General features: G+C 32.3%; 1 protein-coding gene across 1 annotated transcript; it reads left to right on the top strand.

Annotated features, from left to right (window-relative positions):
* LOC104724834 (subtilisin-like protease SBT5.6) lies at positions 14200 to 19322 on the top strand. Its single transcript, XM_010443385.1, has 9 exons — positions 14200 to 14311; positions 14510 to 14702; positions 14802 to 15020; positions 15602 to 15713; positions 17014 to 17581; positions 17672 to 17766; positions 17858 to 18215; positions 18314 to 18527; positions 18632 to 19322. The coding sequence occupies exons 1-9, from the start codon at positions 14237 to 14239 to the stop codon at positions 19174 to 19176; spliced, it is 2379 nt and encodes a 792-aa protein (XP_010441687.1). The 5' UTR covers positions 14200 to 14236; the 3' UTR covers positions 19177 to 19322.

A 21592-nucleotide genomic window follows, 5' to 3' on the forward strand; every position in this document is an offset into this window, starting at 1 on the left:
TAAAATGAGAATTGAATCCGTATTGAAGTATCATATTAATGATATTTTTTTTAGTATTATCAATTCAATCATGTAATGTCATATAACCCGTCATGTAATATAACTCGTTTGTTATTTTAAAATTTTTATATGTTTAAATATTCATAATTTTAAACTTTTTATTAAGTTTAGATATATCAGTTATAAATTATAAACTTCTTAAAATTCTATAATTTACTATATATATATATTGAACACACACTTTTTATATTAACTGAGTAATATATGTTCATTTTAAAAAACTCAAATCACAAAATGCAGGGAAAAATTCACATTTTTATTAACTTTATGTATTATATGATGATTCACTAAATGTAAATTTAAAATAAAAAAGAGATGATAGGACAATAATTTTTTTTTAATATGGAGTAAATTTTCTAAATATCTATATTAATTATAGAATATTATATATATAGATATTTAAAATATTTTAGTTCTGTTTGGTTATAAAGATAGTAGAAAATGTTAACTAAACTTGTTTGGATATGAACATTAGCATTAAATGACATTCAATGGTAAATGTTTCCATAAATATATTTTTGAGCAAAAAGTGCTGCAAAAATACTAGTATAGATTTGTTTCTTCTTTTTTCATGTAAAAGGAGAAATAAAATATATGGATGGTTACACGCACAAATTCTTAATTGTGTTTAAAAAAAAGAAAGGAAAATGACATTTTAAACCTTCCAAATGTCATGGAGTAGTACTTTAAACCTCAAGAGAATTTTACTAACACTATAAACCTTTATAATAATTTTACTAACAATTTAAACCTATAAAATGATTTTATTAACAATTTAAACTTTGAAACTAACTTTCCTTTATACCTCTATAAAAAATAACAGAACAATAGTATTCGTCAATGCAAAATAATTAATTTATGTGAATTTAATTTTAATTTAAAGTAATGTTAGTTTTTATTATAAAAAGAGAAAAATATAAATTTATGTTCATCTTCATATTAGACGAAACTTTTACGTCGTTACTCTTCACGTTATTCATATTTTTGACATATGCATCTCCACTAGATTATGATTCAAACCGATTGAATTTTCATGGAAACCAATGAATCTTTTAAATATGTTGTCGTCTTCAGTTTGACATTTGTCAAATGTTCTAACCTTACCTCTAATTATTCATTATTTTACTTTGATTCTTCTTCTCCTCTGTATTAATCACTTGTTTCATAGGTTTATCACTGGCGTAACTAATAGGTAACAATGATGAAAGTACGGTTGTACGAGAATTTATGGTTGGACGATGAATAGACGAAGAAGATGTAGTGTTTTTTTGTTTTGTTTTATTTTTTATTTTAATTTTTATTAATCTTAATAAATAATAAAATTAAATTAAACTAATTAAAAGTTAGTTAAACAAGTATTTAAATCAAACCAACATAATTTAACTATTTCACATTGATGAATATTATTGTTCCGTCATCTTTGAATGATGGTGCAAACAAGGAAGTTAGATTTAAGGTTTAAAATATTAGTGAAATCATATTAAAAGTTTATAGTGTTATTGAAATTATCTCGAAGTTTAAAGTGCCACTCAGTGATACTTTTGAAGGTTAAAAATGTGATTTTTCTTTTATAAAAATAACGTGTAAAATGTATGTAAACATTATTATATATTTATAATCTTGTATCAAAGTCAACATTATACTTTTATTGTGAGGTAATTATATTATTAAGATGGGTAATAGCCCTGTTTCAAAAATCGGGGGCCTAGCCGATTAATCGGGCGTATAATAGCTAGGCAGTGGTATACCGCCGGGTTTAATGTATAATCGGTTAACAAAACTGGTTTACCGATTAATCCCTGAATTATCCGATTTTTATCGCCAATTTATTGTTTCAAAAATTAGATATTTATTTGGTTAAAAAACGTTTTGGGCCTCAAAGCCCATTGTTTTGAGTAAAAATTGATCTGATTTATTTAATAGTTGGGTATTTATTTGATTAAAAACATTTTGGGTCTCAGAGCCTACTTTTTGTGAGTAAAAATTGATCTGAGAACGTTTCTTTTCTTCTTCTCTCGACTTCTTCTTCTTTTTTTGGAATGTAATCATGTATTAATGTTTTTGTTTTATAAGATTTAAATATATATTATTAAAATTATAAAAATATACTAAAATTTATATTAAAAACTAGTCCTCGATTAATCTCCATTTAATCTCTGATTTTTTTGCTAGGCGCTAGGCTTACCCTTGTCGCCCGACTAACGCCTAGCGATTTCTTAACCAGGGGTAATAGTATACTAATATCAATAAATAGGACCAATCTAAAGATTTGCAATTTGCAACCTTTTGGGAAGTCATAACCTAAACTGGGCTATCCCTATATTTTGTCACTATTAAACAACTTGGCCCAAAACAAACGTTGTTATCGTTTACTATATATCCAATCCAATTTTAAGCCTTGTTTTCACATTGTTACTAACTTATGACAAGTGTTGAATGAAATTTTTGATCAAACAAAGAAAATATTGTTGCATAAGATGTATCTAAATGAACGAAATATCGTTTACTCTATAAGTATTGTGGTTACTGGTTATTGTTAATGTTATCACTAAACAATCACCCATATGTATATTTGGTTTGTTGTTGATAAAACCAATAAAAGTTCTAAATCCCTTAACCACAAAAGATAATATCGATGTGATTCAAATACCGTTTTCATATTTTAATGGCTATTAAATGTTTTCAGTTTGCTATCTAATATTTTACGCTATTGTATAGAAAGTCTATCTAAATTGTTATTTTCTGAAATTGCATTTGTAAGCTTTTTTTCCTTTAAATTGGTTTCTTATGATATATACTCATGCAATAATTTTATATAGCTCAAATGTTTGTGTTGTTCAAAAATTTTATATAGCTCAAAAAATTTATAATCTATGTGAGTGTTGCAAGTAATTTATTAGATATCCAACCTTTATGTTGATTAAAAAAAGAGGTGGTCAGATTTTGTAATTTTGGTTAGAAAGAAAAGGTTGATGTATAACAAAGTGAATACTTGCAAAACTAGATCAGCCATACAAAGTGGCTGTTCTTATCATGAGGGCATCCAAAAATCTCTCTAGCTAACAACCTCTTCAAACGTAATATGCATCATGCATGCCCAAGTCTTAACGAAAAATGAATTATATTATTTACATATCGCATTATTAGTTTCTGAAATAGAGGAAACTTCAATGTATGCTTTAAAGATATAAAGGTTTTCTCTTACTAATTATTTTGATAAACAATCCATCGCAGTCCACATAACTTTTCTTCTTGTGCAAGATTATCTTTTGACTTCACCTTCTCTCGGTCGGTAAATTCTATATTTGTTCGATGACCGCTTACTATTTTCGAAAACTAAAAAAACTTGACGACTGATTTGTAAATTACCACAAAACAATATTGGTTCTTTTTTCTTTTTGTTTTGGTTCTTAAAATCACTTCTAGCCACAAATTTTTTAACAGCTCTAATTCTGTCACTCTTGACATAGTATTTTATGATGTTTTTCAAAAGATAAATAATGCATTAGATTGATATATAATCTAATCCATTCTTTTTTTTTAAACTAAATATTATTTTTAAAAAACACCTCAGCATTGGTGATCCAACCCGAAGGTAACGTATTTACAAAAAAGATTATTAAAATATATGCGTACTATTTTATTTAAAATCGGGATATCACAGTAATTTAAATGATTTAGAAATTTAGGAATTTTATTGTTTTCAAAAATAGATATTATATTTGTTATAAAGTAAGTTGCATGTAATAAGGAATGACATGCTCGAGCATGGGGCGTAGGCTTTGGTTTGGGACCTTGGCGTATAGCGCTATAGGTTTCGGCAAGTCCTATTACAATACAAACATCTATATAAACACAAAATATGTCAATTCTATTGGTCTAATTTGACGAAAATTCCCTTTTCACATCACTAAGATTGCAATCAAGTTCATATAAAGTCTTCCACCTCTCAATATTTTTATTGGTTATTACTTATTCATTATTAGTATCGTGTTAAAAACATTCAAGGTCACATAAAAGAAAAGACTTCACTTAATTTCAGTAACAACAAATAAAGTTAGTGTCTTCAGTCTTCACTACCATAACTCAACAAATATATAGTAAAATATTTCGAAAGTAAAATTACCAAATAAAACATTTCCGACTCTTATTTTGACAATATTACAGTGGAATCATTCATACATGGTTTACAAAGCCACACATGTGAAAATCTCTTAATTACTGGACGTCAATAATTTAAAATATTAAATTTCGAATTCCAGCCAAATTAACTAATATTTGTTATAAAATCTAACATATTTGGATATATACACCAAGTTACACACCAACGCAGAACGTAAAGATGTATCCATATATATTAATGGCAATAATCTTATATATCAGGCAAGAACTAATAAATTATTTTTTCAGTCTGTTGAAGGGTTGCTAGCTAGCTAGCTCAACCCAAGAAAAAAAAAAGAATAAAAGATAATAAATTAGAGAGATACAAATATGATAAGATAAGGACAATTGAGTATGGTCGAATGAAATCTCTTGTACTCCAAGAATAACGTGCAAACTAATATTAAAAAGAGAAAACTCTTTACCCATAGATTTTTCGAAGTTCAAAAAACCTTATTTGCACATTATCTTTCTCTTAAGTTTACAAATTTAAGCAGATTAATCAACTATAGCAGCACCAAAACATATAGGTGATGATTGTAAATACAATTTGTTCACGTTTATATATTTTAAAAAGATGATTTTAGTTTCTATACCAATATATTAGTTATGAAGTTCTCACTTTTGCATGTCTTTACAATTAAAAAGTAATTGAATTTTTTTTTGTTTTTAAACTTGATTAATAGTAATGCAATGAAAACTTAATTCAATTTAGTTTTTTTTATATAACACCTATTCGGTTATTTTGCTAGTTCAACAAACAATCTAGTTTTAGCTAGTGGTTTATTCTAGTATGGTAGATGTGTTATTATCCAACAAAGTCCATACATCATACATGCATGCATGCTGACATTTGAAAACATAATATATACAAGTAAACATGGGCAAGTATTAAGGTATTCACTATTCACAACATTCAATTACGGACCTTTAACCGTAAGTTACGGTTAAGCACTGAGAGGTTAAAAGCACAACTTGTACATTTATATTCTCTGCCGGAAAAAATAATCTGAAATATTCTCTGACTGAGGATTAGCTGTCGGCTAACCCTAATTCTTGTTATATCTTATTCTCACCTCCCAAAATGCAACAAGATAATATATAAAGAAGAAAATTATATTTTTCCACTAGAAAATTTAGAATTCTGTTATGAGAGTTGTCATTTGCAAACAAAAACGGCCAGAAGAGATTTCCCCAAGAAAACAGAAGCCATATGATGAAACTCAATCTGCCAATCAAGTCCCTAGCTACTTTTTCGCACCCGATAGGCAAATTGTAATACGTCGATACCCTTATTTTTTTTCTATTTTTTTTCTTATTCTTTTCTCTCAAATTATTCGACCAAATTGGAACTTGCAATATTCTTTTTACTTTAATCTACTCTGACACATATATATTATATATATATATATATATATATATATATCACAACTAAAACGAATTTGAAAAAATACACTCTCTAATAGTTTGATGTTTGAAATTTTTTTTCAGTCCGTAAAAGATTAATTATGTAAATATCGTTAACAGTTATCTTTTAGTATATTAAGTGAGAAGTATATTTATAAAAATAATATTAAAAGTGTAGACATTTACTTTGGATTGCCAATAAGAAATAGTAAAAAAAAATGATAGGATCAGTAAGGCTAATTAAGACAATTTAACTAGGATAAATAAAAAATAAAATAATTAGAAATTTCCATTCGGTTAAACAACTAAGAATTCTACATATGTTATTCGATTTGATACAGATTTTTTGGCAATAATCTCTGAACAAATAATCTAATTGTATATAGGCCGAATTGCTAATAATGAATAACAAAAAAAATTATTTCAAATTTAATTCAAATAAAATGTCAGCCTACAATTTAACGTGGGTTAGTATCTAGTTATGAGTAATAATAATCAATGGAGTATACTTTTTAGATTTGAGACGGATCCGGATATACGGGGTTTTTAGGGGTATTCGGCTCCGCCTCCGAATCCGACGGATAATTAGTTTTGACAAACAGATCCGGCTCCGGTTACCCCGGATATCCGGGTTTCGAATATCCATGAAAATCCGGATATTCGCGGATAGCTGGATCCAGAGTGATTTCAAAAAAGGATTCCGGCCACTGGTTTTATTGTCGTGGTAGTGAGTCTAGGGTTTCACGGCAGCGGAGGTTATGGTGCAATTTACAGTGTCGACATATCCCTGAGGTCGTGTAGTCAAGATCTGTGGCGGTTTGCTTCCGCCGGATTTCCTAGATCTGGTTTGCTTTGAGGACTGCAACCAGAATTTGTGGATAACTCGAGATGGTGGTGATGGGTCGTCGTTGTGGTAGAGGAGAAGTGATTTCGTTCTGTTGGATCTGCTCGCTCGCGGTCAATGAACATGATTTATGGGTGAAGTTTTCTCTCGGTTGTCTCTGGGTTGGTGTTTGTTGTTTACGGGAGAGAAAAAGAGACGATTATCGTTTCATAACCTTATAGAAATTAGGTTTTAAGGGTTTCAAAGCACAACACGATCCATTACAATTAAATGTTAGGCCCTTTAACTAATAGATCCATTAACATGTATTGTTGGTGGATCCCGGATATCCGATCCAAGATTTCTTCACTATCCGGATTCAGATCCGTATCCGGCCAGATCCGAAAATATACTATCTAAATCCGGATCTAGACCACCCAGATATCTGTTTTTTTGGATCCGATCTAGGATCGGATAACAGATATCCGCAGATCCCGGATATTTGTCCCAGGGGTAGTACTTTTGGGCAAAGAAACTGAAACGTTCCAATAACTCTATTTTTATTTTGTATTGTTAATTTTTCACTAGAAAAAAGTAAAAAAAGTATATTTTAAAAATATGATTTTAGTTTTTTTTACAAGAAAAGTGAATCATCACACATACATACATGAGATGATCATAAATAAAGAAAAATAAACCATCAGAACAAATAAATAATAAATTAATCATAGAATTTTCTGTATTAACATGTATGAATAATCCTAAACATTAAACTATAAGAGTCAAATGGAGTATTAAGACAGACGAGTAAAATAGTTTAATACTTTACAAGAAGGAGATCTTAAAGTAAATATAACATCATTATTATCTATGGCAGTGTAGTAATCTCACCGTCTTGCGTATCTATAAGTCTTCTTTCTTTAACATTTTGTAACCCTGTGAAGCGTTTTGAACCAAACCCAACCTGGAAAAATCCTTCCCCTGCTAAACTCTACAACACCTAAGAATTCCTCTCCCCCACCTGTTTATCCCATACCATCATAAAGGAGTCTTGAAAGAGGTTACTATCCACCCCCAGAAAGCGAATCTGAGCTCCTGAACTGATTCAAGCAAACTCCTTATCCCTTTTGGATGCCTCACAAACCCTTCGGTCCAAAGACTCTAATTCAGTAACTGTCCATTATTGTTCTGTTGTCAACCCAACTAAGAGTGCAGCCAGACGACAAAGAGTTATCCAAGGCGAATCTAGACAACTTATGAGTACTACGACTAATAGAATTATCACCTCTACGGTCTCCTTTGTCCAAAATGCTTCCCCACCAAATTGTTCCCCAGGGGATCAAGCCTCAGAGTTAGGAAATAAGCCACTTCTAGAGGATCCTTCACAAGCAAAATAAACTGAAATTATCACCAGAAGAGGAAGGGGAAGACCTCCACTAGCAAAACCACCAACAAAAACTCCCCTCAGACTTAATGGAGTCAAGAGCCAAAAGAGGAACCTCGTATAGAACTCTCCAAAGAAGATTAATGGCGCAAAGCAGAACCAAAAGCAACCTACCTCAAAATCCGGAACAAGTAAAGGCAGAACCCTAAGTGATCCATCCTCTCAATTGGGGGATGCTTCCGCATCAAACCCTGCTAAATCAAAGAGCCAAAACTCGTCAAACCCTAAGATAACTATAACACCGTCCTCAAAGAAAAGACAGGGTGGATTTTCAGAATCCGCAAACTACTTTTTCTAAGGTTTGTGAGCTGGAACTGTTGTGGGTTGGGGAACCCCATGACAGTCCAGAGGCTGAAAGACATAAAGAAGAAAGTATTTCCTGACCTTATTTTACTCAAGGAGACAAAAAAACCATTCAGATATTGTCCTCTAATTGCTCCATTGGATAGATTACCCCTCTCACCACCTGGTTCCCCCTCTCTCCAGGGACGGGTAGCCTAGCGCTTTTCTGAAAACAAAATATTGAAGTTGAGATACTAAGCTCTTGCCAAAGTATTACAGATACCAGAACAAAAGCCAAAGGAAGGTATTTTTACTCAACCTTTATGTATGGTGAACCTAATAGATCCAAAAGGGTTGCAGTGTGGGAAACTCTTACAACACAAATGGATTCTAGATCGACGCCTTCGTTTCTCACATGAGATTTTAATGATATTATCAATAATAATGAGAAATTCGGAGGCACTTCCAGACCAGAAGGATCTTCCTATGACTTGAGATCCCTCATGTCCACCTGTGCTTGTATGATCTTCAACATAGAGGAATTTTTTTTTATCATGGAGAGGAAAGAGATATACATATCTCGTCAGATGCAGACTTGACAGGACTATGGCAAATAGTAAATGGACTATTGTTTACCCTTCAGAATGTAGTGAGTACCTGCGGTTTCAAGGTTTTGATCATCGTCCCCTAGTATCCTCCTTTGATTCTGTTAAAAAGAAAACAAGAGGCTTGTTTAGATATGACAGGCGGCTAAGACAAAATCTAGAGGTCAAAAAGATTATCATAAAAGCTTGAACCTGTTGTCCCAATGCTGATGTGTAGAAACAATTTCAAGTTTGTCACTCTGCTATCATTGCCTGGACTAGAGAACAACAAACCAATAGTCAGAGATGCATTAACGACCTGAGAGATCAGCTTAAGGAAGCTATGACAGATAATACTTGCTTGCAAGAAGATAATGATTCCTTGAACCATAGACTATTGGGCGCATATAAAAAAAAAAAAGAGTTCTGGAGATAGAGAAGCCAACAACTTTGGTTGGCACATGATACTTCCATGCTGCTACAAAAGGAAGAAGATCCATAAAAAAACATATATGTGTTAGAACCAGAACCAGGAATAGCTGTCTATGAGGAAAATGAGATTGTGGCTACAATTGCAAGCCATTACCAAGATATGTTCAGCTCAATTGATTGCTCCAGGCTCAATATAGTACATGAGGCATTACACCACATGTGACTGCAGAAATGAATGAAGCTTTAATCAAAATACCATCTCAGGATGAGATCAAACAAGCGTGATTTGCAATTCACACTAACAAATTCCATGGCCCTGACAGGTTCTCTGCGAGTTTTTTTTCCAAAATAATTGGGACACAATGGGAGATAAGGTGATCTCAAAAGTCCAATCTTTCTTCATTATTGGATCCTTGCCCCTGAAAATCAGTAACACCCATGTTAGATTGATCCCAAAGATAACAAGCCTCAAAAGAGTTTCTGACTAGACCTATAGCACTATGCTCATTTATTATAAAATCTTTGCCACACTGCTATTAAAGAGACTACAACCGATATTGCAAACATGTATTTCCTAAAATAAATCAACTTTTGTTCCTGGCAGAGCAATCACATATAACGTTATGATCACACATGAAACCCTGCATTACCTGAAAAATTCTGATGCTAGAGAGAGGTGGTTCATGGCAGTGAAAATTGACATGAGTAAGACATACGACAGAATAGAATGAGATTTTATAAGGACAACCCTAGATAGATTGGGTTTCCACCAGCAGTGAGTCACTTGGATCATGCAATGTATTATTACGGTCTCCTACTTTTACCTTTTGAACGACCAAGCAAGAGGGCTAGTTAAACCGTAAAGAGGCATCAAATAAAGCGACCCCCTCTCGCCTTATATCTTTATTATTTGCAATGAGGTCCTGTCAGGATTATGCAACAAAGCTCAAACTCAAGGAAAATTAACAAGAATCAGGGTAGCAAAAGGAAGTCCACGAGTGAATCATCTTCTATTTGCAGAAGACACCATGTTCTTCTGCAAATCTGATCAGAGCAGTTGCAACCAATTAAAGCAAATCCTACAAATATATGAGGCATATTCGGGTCAAAAGATTAATCAAGAGAAGTCCTCTGTCACTTTCTTAGTCAAAACAAGAAATAAAACAAGAGAAATAGTAAAAAAAAAAAAAAAAGAGCTAGGTATCTGCAAGGTATGAGGACAAGGGAAATATTTTGGTTTACCTGAGCTCTTAGGCATGAAGAAGAAGGACCTTTTCAGCTTAATAGTTGACAGAATTAAGCAGTGAGCTTAAATCTGGTCCTCAAGATTCTTGTCCTTGTTTGGGAAAATGACACTCCTCAAAGCAGTCTTGTTGGCTATGCCTTCATATACGATGTGTTGTTTTAAACTCCCCAACTCCTTGTGCAGCCATATCCAATCTGCCTTAATCCATATCTAGTGGGACGAGAAACCGAACAAAAGAAAAATGTGTTGGATCTCTTGGGACAAAATGATCAAATCGTTTAAAGAAAGGGGATTGGGTTTCAAGGATATCCAAGCCTTCAAAAACGCCTTGCTGGCAGAGATTAGCTGGCGCATCCTCTCCCATTCATCATGCCTCCTTGCAAAGGTCCTCTTAGGCAAATATTGTAACTCTTCCTCCTTTCTTGAGTGTAACGTTCTAAAGAATACATCACATGGATGGAGAAACATCTACATTGGAAGAGATTTACTTAAGACCAATCATGGGAAAGTAATTGGCAACGGGGAGTCAATACCTATTTGGAGACTACCTTGGTTTTCTCTGACAAAGCCTATTACACCATATTGTCCACCAATCTTTCACTGTGTCTGACCTCATATTACCATACTCCCGGGAATAGAATTTGCCACTCATCCAACAAACTTTCCCACATCATGAAGATGACATCTTAAAGTTGAGACCAAGCAAACAAGGTGGTTCAGATTCATGGATGTGGCTTCCAACAACAAATGGGGTATACTCTACAAAATTTGGATATTATGAAGCACTTAAAGCTAAATCTTTTGATCCCAAGATGAAGTCAACCGATCCACAAACCAGAAGTGATGACTCGTTTAATTGGAAAGCCAATATTTGAAATCTCAGAAGCTCACCTAAAACGAAGCTTCTCCTATGGAAAGCAGCCCAACATGCATTACCAGTGGACAAGAACCTGATGACCAGGCATACCAATGAGAATGTCAATTGCCCACACTGTGGAGAGACCAAAACTGAGGTACACCTCTCTTTCCAATTCTCATTTGCCTCACTAATTTGGAAATTGGCTCTTTTCAAGGAATCAATGCACCCTGAAACAATCCAATCCATGGAGAAAGGCATAAGCACCATAGTTAAACTCACGTGTCTCCCGCCTACGAGAATCGAAAAAGGACTTTTAGCCACTTGGATCTTTTGAACAATTTGGACAGCTCGGAATAGATTGATCTTCAATAAAGAACAAAATCAGGCAGAAGAAGCCCTGCTTTTAGCCATCTGTAGATCTAAGGAGTGGCATGAAGCGCAATCGACACAACCTCCGACCAAACTTATCCCAAAACCGCCAAGATCTGTCCCACACCAAACCTTGTATCAGAAATGCTATACAGACGCTGCTTGGAAAGTGAATGAGAAAGCGGGTTATGAATGGGTCATCAAGGATCCATCCGATAAAATCCTTCTTCGTGGCTCCTCGAATGCTTCCCATGTCCGATCAACGTCGATGGCCAAAATTTTAGCAACTCTCACAGCTTTGGGAGTTGCAATTGAATCAAGCTTCACTCGACTCCACTTCGCTTCAGACTCACAACTGTTAGTCAAAGCTCTAAATAGGAAGATTCTTCCAAAGGAACTTTACTGGATTCTATATGATACCCAAACCCTAGTTTCTCATCTTGATTTCTGCTCCTTTTCTTATGTATCGCGCAATCACAATCGACAAGCAGATTCACTTGAGAAAGAGGCCCTTGTGGCTATATGTACTGAACTCTAATTTAATTAAGTATTGTTTTGTTCAAAAACAAAAAGTGTCAGAAAAATGAATCATCAAACATACATGAGATGATCATAAATAAAGATAAGTAAACCATCAGAATAATAAATAATAAATTAATCATATAATTTTCTATCTTAATATATGTGAATAATCTTAAAGATCAACCTATAAGAGACAGATGGAGTATTAAGATATACAAGTAAAATAGTTTAATACTTAACAAGAAGAAGATCTTAAAATAATTATAACATCATCACTATCTCTGGCATTGTACTAATCTCACTACCAAAAAAAAAATCAACACTAATATAAAAGTACTCTCTCTATTTTACAAAGACTGTTATTTTGACATATTTTACAAAAATTAAAAAAATATTAAATTATACATATATGTCACTATTTAATAAGTAAGTAATGGTTTAATTAGCTTTAAATTAGTGATAAACCTAAGAAATTTAGTGTAAAAAGTACATACAAAATAGAAAAAGACATTCTTTGTGAAACAACAATAAAATTTTAGAATAACATTTTTGTGAAACAGAAGAAGTATAATAGTTTCTTATGAACACCATTGAAAACATATGTAGTTTCTTGTTTTTTTTTATTATAGCAGTAATCGAATAGTGTACTACTCCATCTGTTTCATAATAAGTTTTAAAACATAAGTTAAGAAAATTTAAAGGTGTTTTATTAAAAAGTGTATGGAGCTTTGTAAGGATGACACATCGGAGGTGTATTGAAACCATGATTTTAGAGGATTTTATGGGATTTAGGAACTTTAGGATTTTGAGTGATTTAATGAGAGTTTTTATGATATTTTGTGTAATTGTTAAATATTTTGTTTTGTGAGTTTATGAGATTCAAAGGGATTTTGCTGGGTGATTTTAAAAGACTTTAGAAAAAAAAGGATTTGATGAGATTCAAAAAGATCCAATATAGTTTATCTCCTCTATTACCAATCTCTTGCATCTAGATGGAAAAATCGAGACTTTTATATATATAACAAAGAAAAACAGAATCTAAAAAATGAAAACTAAGATTCTTTGCGAGAAGAAAGAGAAAAAAAGTTAGAGGAGAAAGGAAAAAAGTGAAAAAAAAAAATTTCAGTCATACTTTCTGAGAAAGAGAGGAGGAAGGAGAAGAACATGTATGTGAATGGATTGAAAGACTCGTAATTTTCTTATGTTTTATTTGTTTTCAGATTTTTCTTTCTTTGGAAAAGCTTTTTTTTACGTCCGTTACAATGGTTCTTTTTTTGTAAAACAAATATCTTAAATATCATCTCTAGAGGTGTGATATTATAAGTTGGATTTATAGTGTAAAAAGTATCCAAAATCTCCCAAAATCATTGTTATGAGTTTTAAAAAAATATATAAAGTTATGTTTTCAATAACAGTTGATTTCATATGATTTTAAAAAATTGATTTTATAAAAATCTCATTTTCAATAACAGGAGATTTAGAAAGAGAATTTAAAATTCTAAGTTGAATAACATGTGATTTTAAACAAAATCCAAAATCCTCCAAAATCATGTTTTGAATATATCCCTTATCATCTTTTTCTTCAGAATGATTCCCCTATTAATATATAGGGATATATTATCTATAGGGTATTGGCATATTGCAAGTATTTATAAGGTATGTTATATAATTTTAAAGGTTTATAAATTTTTATTAAATATGTATATTGCAAATCTTTATTAAGGTATGTTATATAAGGTATTGTAAATCTTTATAATTAAGGCATGTTATATAAGGTTATCTAAATCTTTATAAGGCATTGTATAGAGCCATAGAGGGTAAGACTCATCCAGTCATCGTTGACTTCGACTAATATAACGAATCTTCAATCTTCAACCATTAGATCACCACGATTAGTTAAGGATAGTCTTTTCCTATAATTTTGTGTTTTTGTTTTTCTTTATTTAACTTTCTTAAAAGGGTTTGAATTTGTTGCTCTTTCTCTATTATAAATAGCCAGCCCATCAAACCCAAGAGAGCATTAGGGCTATAACATTCCATCAAGGCCATGAACAAGCTAACTTGTATCTTCCCTCTCCTCTTTCTCATCCCCCTCTTAGCCTCATGTGCCGAAAAAAAACAGGTTCCTATTATTATTATTTTTTTTCTTTTCAGATTCAGAATAATCATCTCTACACTTTAATGTTCACTGATTCTCAATTCCAACTATGCCTTGATTTTCATACCAAAAACAAAAAAAGCTATGCATTGATTTGTTACCATATGGGGTCATAATTCTTAGTCAATCCTCACATTTTCATGACATCTTTTTTTTCGGTAGGTGTATATAGTCTATTTTGGAGAACATAAAGGTGATAAAGCCTTACATGAAATAGAAGAACATCATCATTCTTATCTTCACTCTGTTAAAGAATCCGAAGAAGAGGCTAGAGCATCGCTCTTGTATAGCTACAAACATAGCATCAATGGCTTCGCGGCTGAGCTAACCCCGGACGAAGCCTCTAAACTAGAAAGTAAGTAAATAAATAAAAATAAAACCCGTCTGATATTTTGTTACGGCTAAAAAAGAGTACTAAAACCCAATTCTGTTTTTTTTTGTTTTTTGTCAACAGAATTGGCAGAGGTTGTTTCGGTATTCAAGAGCCATCCAAGAAAATATGAAGCACATACTACACGGTCATGGGAGTTTGTAGGATTGGAGGAGGAGGAAACCGATGACATTGATGCACGACCTCTAAAAAACGATGTAGATGATCGGTTTCGTGTCGGGAGAAAGTTTTTAAGGAAGGCCAAACATGGTGATGGTATCATCGTCGGTGTTCTCGACAGTGGTAAGTTAAGCTGTCTCTAGCTACTAATTTATTTAGAATATGATTGTTTTCTGTTTGTTATAAAGTGAGAAAATAGATTTTCATTAACTGATTTATTAATTTTTGGGGTAAGTGCAAAACTAAAAATTATAGTTAAGTTCATCATGGTTTATTTGGATAACATGAGTGGAAAGAATAAAATTGTGGTTATTCATGTGAACGTTTGTGTTTTCCTTACTTTTTGTATTATCCTTTGTCTTCTACTTCCTCACGCACATAGTTCACATATAAGCGCCGCGATAAGAGCCATAAGATTAGTTTTCAGAATTAAAAAATATGATTGATTTGGATTCTGAGAATAATCACTGTTTCTTTTGATGAGAACGTACACCGAAACTTAAATGGACCTAACTCCAACGTTGATAGTTGAATTATTACGTGACTAGAGAAAAAGAGTTGCGTTACGGTCAAGAATTCAAGATTCAAGGAAATTTTTGTAATTTATATTTTTAGAATCGTTAGTTGCATCTCATTATTATATTAATCCATCATTATTGAGAGAATGATTTTGTTTTTTTTTTTTTTTGGGGAAATAAAAAAAGGTGTGTGGCCAGAATCAAGGAGTTTCAGTGACAAAGGAATGGGACCTATTCCAAAGTCATGGAAAGGAATCTGCCAAACCGGAGTTGCCTTTAACTCTTCTCACTGTAACCGGTAAGAGATATTTTTCCTGTTTTTTTTTTCTCTTAGAAAATCATCTTAGTAAATCTTCATTTATTTTACTAAACATGTTGAGTTTTTAGCTGCATATCTATAATTTCTATGTTTTGATTATCAAACAAATAGGTAGAGATTCTTTTGATATAGAGGATGTTGGCATCTGCATATCTTCAATTCTATAATTTAAATCAATTATTCATATATTTTAAATCTAGAAAAGCCAAATATATAAAACCAGAAAATTACAAATTTTAGCCAAAAACCACGAAAAAACACATACACACCATAACTAGAACATGTATGTATGAATTATAGGTCGAAAATAGATTTAAAGTAAACTATACGTCCATATCACCAATTGGTTCTTTAGCAAAGATCCAAAGAACCTCATGCTTGCTGCAAGAATCTTCTTTTTATATATGATGATGTGATATGTTGTTCTATATTGATCATTAAATGAATCCCTTTACATATATAGTAAACAATTGTATAATTATGTAGAATAAAAACCTAAGCTTTTGACTGCTACAATGACAGAATTCTGAAAATTATTTCACGACTTTAATTTTAGTAGAAACTCATACTATTTTAGTATAACATAGATTTTTTTTTTTCAAGATTTAGCAAACATTTCCCACATACGAGTATAGTTTTGAGTTCCACTGTCCGAAACATTAGGTCACAGTCTCAATGTTTTGTTCGGTTGCGATAATTGATCACCAACTTTTAAGCTTGCGTATCATCATCATTCACGAGAGCCACCTTTAATTATTATTCTATTCTCTGTTAGTAATATAAAACTATTTATATACAATGAATTATTTTCCCTGGCAGACCCTGTAACTGTTCACTTATGTAAGCCTGCCATCAAAACCATACAAATAAAACTGATTTGAAAAAACAGATATTTATATACTGGCTATTTTATGTGCATGAAACCGAAACTTTGATAATTGATTGTTATATGCAAGCTTTGGTATTATGTGTAAGGGACAAAAACTTATTTGCTTCTTTCTAGATAATATTGTACACCCGTGACTTCTCACCCTTGTTTGTTTTATCATCAATTCTTATGTTTGTAATATCAGTGTGTGCCCGAGTTTATGTGTCTATATATTTTTGTTGGAGGCATCTCAAATGTTTAAAGACTTGAATAAAGAATTAAATTTTATAAAACACTTAGTATCCTGTAGAAAATAAATCACGTTTCCAACTTATTATTGTGATTTCTTAATTGTTCAAATAATTACTAATTTTGCAAGCTAAAAAAATATATTTTTTCCACTAATTACAGGAAAATTATTGGAGCGAGGTATTACGTGAAAGGATACGAAAAGTATTTCGGAGCGTTCAACGTTACAGCAAACAAAGACTTCTTGTCACCACGCGATCCCGACGGACATGGATCCCATACAGCCTCTACTGCCGTTGGTCGTCGGGTCTACGGTGCATCAGCACTCGGCGGTTTTGCAATGGGCTCGGCCTCGGGTGGTGCACCATTATCTCGTCTAGCTGTTTACAAAGCTTGTTGGGCCAAGCCCAACGAGGAAAAAGTTGGTGGAAATGTCTGTTTACAAGAAGACATGCTTGCCGCGATCGATGACGCGATCGCTGATGGTGTTCACGTAATCAGCATTTCGATCGGAACGACCGATCCTTTGCCGTTTCAACAAGACGGAATTGCGATTGGAGCGTTGCATGCCATTAAAAGGAATATTGTGGTTGCGGCTAGCGCTGGGAACTCAGGGCCAAAGGCTGGGACTTTGTCGAATCCGGCACCGTGGATTATCACCGTTGGAGCTAGTACTCTTGATCGGGCTTTTGTTGGCGGCCTTGCTCTTGGTAATGGCTACACAGTCAAGGTAATTAGACAACAACTAAATACTTAAAAAAAAAGAGACAATTATGTGTTACATTTTTGTATAATATATAGTTTATTTTTTGTTATGTAGACGGAGTCGATAACGGCATTTAAAATGGACAAATTTGCGCCTCTTGTTTACGCTGCTAACGTGGTTGTTCCCGGCATTGCACTGAACGATTCATCGTAAGATCTGCTCGCTCTCTTATTAATTTCGATCGTTGATCTTATTTAATTATATATTTGACTTAACGATCTCTTTTTTTTTTGTGTGCAGGCAATGTCTACCGAATTCACTAAAACCGGAGCTTGTGGCTGGTAAAGTGGTATTATGTTTAAGAGGAGCCGGTCCAAGAATCGGTAAAGGTATAGAGGTAAAACGAGCCGGAGGAGCCGGTATGATTCTTGGAAATGCCCCGGCTAACGGTAATGAAATTCCGTCGGATTCTCACTTTGTTGCGACTGCCGCTGTTACCCCAACCGTGGTCGAGAAAATTCTAGACTATATCAAAACCGATAAAAACCCGATGGCTTTTATTAAACCGGGGAAAACGGTTTACAAATACACAGCAGCTCCTTTGATGACCGGTTTTTCTAGCCGTGGTCCAAACGTGGTAGATCCCAACATTTTAAAGGTAAACTTCTTTGTATGTTTTGTTAAATTCAAACAAAACCGAAATGTCTCATAACTGATATTAACCGGTTTGATAATTCTTTTTTGCGGTTTTAACAGCCGGATATTACTGCACCTGGACTGAACATACTGGCTGCATGGAGTGGAGCAGATTCACCAAGCAAAGTGTCAATAGATCAAAGAGTTGCAGATTTTAATATTTACACAGGGACTTCAATGTCTTGTCCTCATGTTTCTGGTGCAATTGCTCTTCTCAAAGCCATTCATCCCAAATGGAGCAGTGCTGCTATAAGATCTGCTCTTATGACCACTGGTAAACAAAAATATTCATGGTTATTTCATTCGTTCGGTTAAGTTAAACCAAAATCTTTTAATTTGTATTCGGATTTATTTAAATTTGTGTATTTGTTTTGTTAGCTTGGATGACTAACGACGAGAAGAAACCAATCCAAGACACTAATGGTTTACCTGCAAACCCATTTGCACTTGGGTCAGGACATTTCAGACCAACCAAAGCTGCGAATCCTGGTTTAGTCTACGATGCATCATACCGAGCTTACCTTCTCTATGGCTGCTCGGTTAATTTCACCGATATTGACCCGACATTCAAATGTCCTAGTAAAATCCCACCCGGTTACAATCTCAACTACCCATCGATCGCGATCCCGAATCTAAACAGGACAGTGACCGTTAAAAGAACGGTTACAAATGTTGGAATTGGTAACTCAACAAGCACATACGTATTCAACGCTAACCCGCCATCAGGTGTTTCGGTTGAGGCTATACCGAATGTGTTGGTCTTTGACCGGATTGGTCAGAAGCAGCGGTTTAAGATCGTGATTAAACCACGGACGGACCTGGTGTTGAATGCGACTGAAAAGGGTCAATACCAATTTGGATGGTTTAGTTGGGCAGATAGGGACCATGTTGTGAGGAGTCCAATTGCTGTTTCCTTAGCTTGATTGTTGTTTGCTTATTTGGTGGTGGTATTTTTAGTTGGTTTGGATTTTATAGCGGTCAAAAGTGAAAGAAATAGAAACTCTTTTTTCTAATCACTCTATAGACTCCATTTGTTTAATAAATCAAAGAAGCATTGTCATCGTTGTTACTTGTGAAGCTGGTAGAAGAAGAAACCACGTATCGTTGTTACTGATCACGAGTTAAACAAGAAGCTTAACCACTTGGTTACTTGTAATATTAACAAACTAAAATAAAAATATTTATATATGCCAAAAATTATGTGATGCGAAACACGGTGTGGTCTCTTGACAAAATTTCATAAGTGATACAAGAAAAAAGTTCCTCATAACTAAAATTCATTTTAGACTTTTAATTTTTGGGTTTATAGTTGATATACTAAGCTCAAATGTATTAACATAGTGCTTTTAGTTTAGTACGTAGAATTATGAATTATTTAAAAAAAAACACAAAAAACGAATTATTAATTATGAATTAAATTAAAAATTAAGACTAAATAAAGAAAATATATTACATATTCAGATTATTCATCATCTTCTCATGTACTAACGAATTATGATTTAAATTAAAAACTAGGACTAAAAATAAAGAAAATTTAGTACATATTCAATAAATCATCTTTTCATGTCATACAAACCGATGATGTTTATGTAAATCATGTTTATTTAAAGTTTTTGGTATTTATCGATATTTGAAAGTTTTATTTATGATTTGGATTGGATTCAGGATGAACAACAAGAATTAGATTTTAGAATCTTAGAGACATTATTATTTTGGAATCGAGGCTCTATTAAAATATATGGCCTTTGAGTTTTTCACGTTTCGTGAATAATACACAATAAAATCATGGCAGAGCTCTCAAAAATTGGTACACTTATTAAATGTTTGATATGATTAATTTTTAAGGTTAACGATGAAAATCTTTGTCTATTCTGTATTTTATGTTTTTGCATTGATCAGATTTACATTAACTTTTCTGTTTTTCTCTTTGGTTTGCAGGGAGCTCTTCAATGAAGGGTTGAACTGCAGCCTTGAAAAAGTGTATTACAATTATTTATCCAAAACAAATATGTTTAATGATACTTTTCCATTTTTTGAACTTAAATTGAACTAGAATTAAATTAAAGTCCAACTGAATCAAACCGTACATACATCGAATCGAACTGTTATTAAATAATCTCCCATTTACTTTTGTGCCTCATATAGTTACTATTATGAAGTTGAAATTTTTTCTAAGCGAGTATTTTAAGATAACTCTGGGGATGTTATTCTATACATTTTGAAGTATATTTGATGTTAAAAATATGATTTTTAATTTTTTGGAATTATATTAATAATAAAAATTATGGTTTACACAATTCTAAGATATAGAAATGGACTAAAAACCCCCACAATAGTTTGTAACTCTGTTGTATTTGTTATTACAATCATTTACATTTAAATCGGATAAATTTAATCGTATAATTGGCTTAACTCTATTGCATGCTATGTTTTTTCTCCTATTACTTGTTATGGAAGATATATTAGTGTATTTATTTTGTGGTGTATTTTTGTAGTTTACAAATTTAATCATCTAAATTTATATAGTTTGTGTTGTTTTTACATTATTATTTGTTTGTTTCCTTTTGTAAATTATCTATTCTTTTTAATAACAAATCCACGTATGTCAAAGTAAATAGACATATTTTTAGTTTATTTTAGTTGTTGTTATTTAAATACTATACTTATGTTAAATTGTATACAACGTTTATAAGAATTATGTTAATTGTCAAAGTTATTTTAAAAGTTATAGATTATTTAGTTTTCTTTAATTTAAAACATTTGTTTTTTGATCTTAAACATTGTTTAATTTGTCATTAGTGTTCTTATATGTAAATCTTGAGAGACAATGAACCTTTCTTATCATAAGCCAAAATTCAAACACTGCAATCATCATTATGAAAAGGAGATTTTTTTTTTGATAATACGTAACTGATTTACTCTAGTTTATGTATGATTCAGTGCTTCATAAAAAGAGTTTATCTTCCAATCACGCTTGAGAGATTACTCTAGAAACAAAAAAAATACTTACTTGTTGCGCTTACAAAGCTCGAGAAATGATTTCTTTATTTGTCCTCAATTTTTCATAGTATTTATATTTACATACCATTATATTTTTTTAAAAATGACACCCAAAATTTAATTCTTTTATTTTCTTTATAACTTAATTGTATCACTTACACCCAAAATTTAATTCTTTTATTTTCTTTCTAACTTAATTGTATCACTTACTCACATTTTCATAAAATTTTAAGAACTCTTGATTCATATGGTGAGATAATATAAAATTCAAATTATAACAATTTCTATATGTTAAATCTTAATTATTATAAAANATATGTCAAATCTTAATTATTATAA

The sequence above is a fragment of the Camelina sativa genome, chromosome 11, assembly GCF_000633955.1.
Source record: "Camelina sativa cultivar DH55 chromosome 11, Cs, whole genome shotgun sequence".
Classification (NCBI taxonomy): domain Eukaryota; kingdom Viridiplantae; phylum Streptophyta; class Magnoliopsida; order Brassicales; family Brassicaceae; genus Camelina; species Camelina sativa.